At 47.0% G+C, this 2,058-nt stretch overlaps 1 protein-coding gene across 1 annotated transcript; it reads left to right on the forward strand.

Annotated features, from left to right (window-relative positions):
- Positions 1 to 138: 138 nt before the first annotated feature.
- Tmem217b (transmembrane protein 217B) lies at positions 139 to 693 on the forward strand. Its single transcript, XM_015477170.2, has one exon. It carries the CDS (start codon positions 139 to 141, stop codon positions 691 to 693), a length of 555 nt encoding a protein of 184 aa, XP_015332656.2.
- The last annotated feature ends 1,365 nt before the right edge of the window (positions 694 to 2,058 follow it).

A 2,058-nucleotide genomic window follows, 5' to 3' on the forward strand; every position in this document is an offset into this window, starting at 1 on the left:
TCCTTCGATTCCTTTTGAATTAAAAACCCTGGATCCTTTTGAGATTTCTTTTCTTTCTTTCCTTCCTTTTTTATTTTATTTTATTTATTTTTTTTTTTTTATCCTCTGCAGGCAATACTCCCGTGACCCTGGTATACAATGGATGTCAGGATGTTGTCCTTCCTGGTGGGCCTCTTCTCTGTCTTCAACACCGTCCAATTCATCATCTTTGACCTGAACCAGATGACGTACATCGGCTACCAAGACAAGTACAACATCTACAAGACCACCGACTCCCAGCTGGGCTCTTGGGTCATGAGAAACAGGCGGGTCATCAACACGGTCCTGTCCTTGGTCACCCTGGGCGTCAGCTGCTTCCTCCTCTACTGCCTCCACAACAACACCTACACCGGGCTGCCCATCTACGCCGTGTGGATCGTCGCCTACGAGTGCATCCACCTCTCCATCGCCCTGTTCATCCACCGGATCATTAAAAAACAGTTCAGGGAGCTGAGCCACTTGTACTTGATCTTTCAAGTCTCGAGAATGTTCCTGCACTTCTTGGGTCTGCCCTGCCTTGCCAAGCATGGCTATTGTATCTACAAGGACTCCTCCATCTCGGGCAAGTTAAGCCGTCGCAGGCGCTCCTCGGTCAGCACCATAGACTCGTGGTCCCGGGTCGGACCGGGAATGCTGTACCGCAAGTCAAACTAAGCCACGCCAGGAGCATGCGTTCCGAAGATGCTGCTTGCTCTTTCAGAGTTTTGGGGGTTTATGCATTGAGGAAGGAGAGTTCCTGGGGGAGGGAACTGCATGGGCCAATTTCTGGGCCTGTGAGGAAGGGCCACTTGTTTTAGCAGGAGTGATGTATTACCTTCCAGCTGACTTCACCATGGCATCGATGTGTGTTTCTGTCTCCTAGTCCCCTCTGCTCTCTTAGCTTCTAATTTCTCTGTTGTAGATGATCCAATGGATATATGGTTCTCCTGAGCCCTTTTGAAGCAGCACTGGCCAATAGATCTTTCTGGGCTGGTGGAAGTGCCCTTTATCTGTACTGTCCACTAGCCACAGGTGGCTATTGAGCACTTAGGGTGTGGCTCTTATAACCCGGCAATAAAATTTTAAATTTTTATTCCATTTTAATTAATTCCAATTTCAATAGTCACCTGTGGTGGCTCGTGGCTCCTCTAATTGGAGAGCGTGGTGAACTGGAGACTCAGTTTGCTTCTAGCCATAGAAAGGACCGACCCCTGCCGGCTTCCTATATCCCTCTCCTCCTCTCAGACTTTTCAGAAAGTAAAGTTTATCATGTTGGTTCATCACAACATGATGAAGAAGAATCCCCTCTTAAGGAAGCTCCAGTCGGGTGTGGTGGCGCACACCTGTAATCCCAGTGACTCAGGAGGTTGAGACAAGAGGATCACAAGTTCAAGTCCAGCTTCAGTAACTTAGCGAGACTCTGTCTCTAAATAAAAAATAAAAAGGGCTGGGGTGCAGATCAGTACTAAAGTGTATCTGGGGTCAGTCCTCAGTACCAAAAAAAAAAATTATATATATCCAGACATTGCCAAATGTCCCTGAAGAACAAAATTGCCTCTGGTTGAGAACTACTAATTTAAAGAAATGCACCCCCAGCTGGGTGCAGTGGTGCATACCTGTAATCCCAGCGGCTTAGGAGGCTGAAGCAGGAGGACGGAGAGTTCAAAGTCAGCCTCAGCAACAGCAAGGCACTAAGCAACTCAGTAAGACCCTGTCTCTAAATAAAATACAAAAAAACAGGATAGGGATGTGACTCAGTGGTTGAGTGCCCCTGAGTACAAAAAAAAAGAAAAGGAATAAAGAAAGAAAGAAAAGCACCCCAGAGCTGAGAGCTGAGAGGTCACACTCTTACTAAAGGAGAGCCCCTTTCCCTGAGAGAGTCTTACATTCAACCACCTGTGCAATGTTTTGCTCCTGTTTTGTTTTCTTTTTTGGGACTGGGGACTGAACCCAGGAACCCAGAACACTTCACCACTGAGCCACCTCCCGAGTCTTTACTATTGCTTATTTTTTACTTTGAGACAGGGTTTTACTAAGTGG

The sequence above is a fragment of the Marmota marmota genome, unplaced genomic scaffold (assembly GCF_001458135.2).
Source record: "Marmota marmota marmota unplaced genomic scaffold, marMar, whole genome shotgun sequence".
Lineage (NCBI taxonomy): Eukaryota > Metazoa > Chordata > Mammalia > Rodentia > Sciuridae > Marmota > Marmota marmota.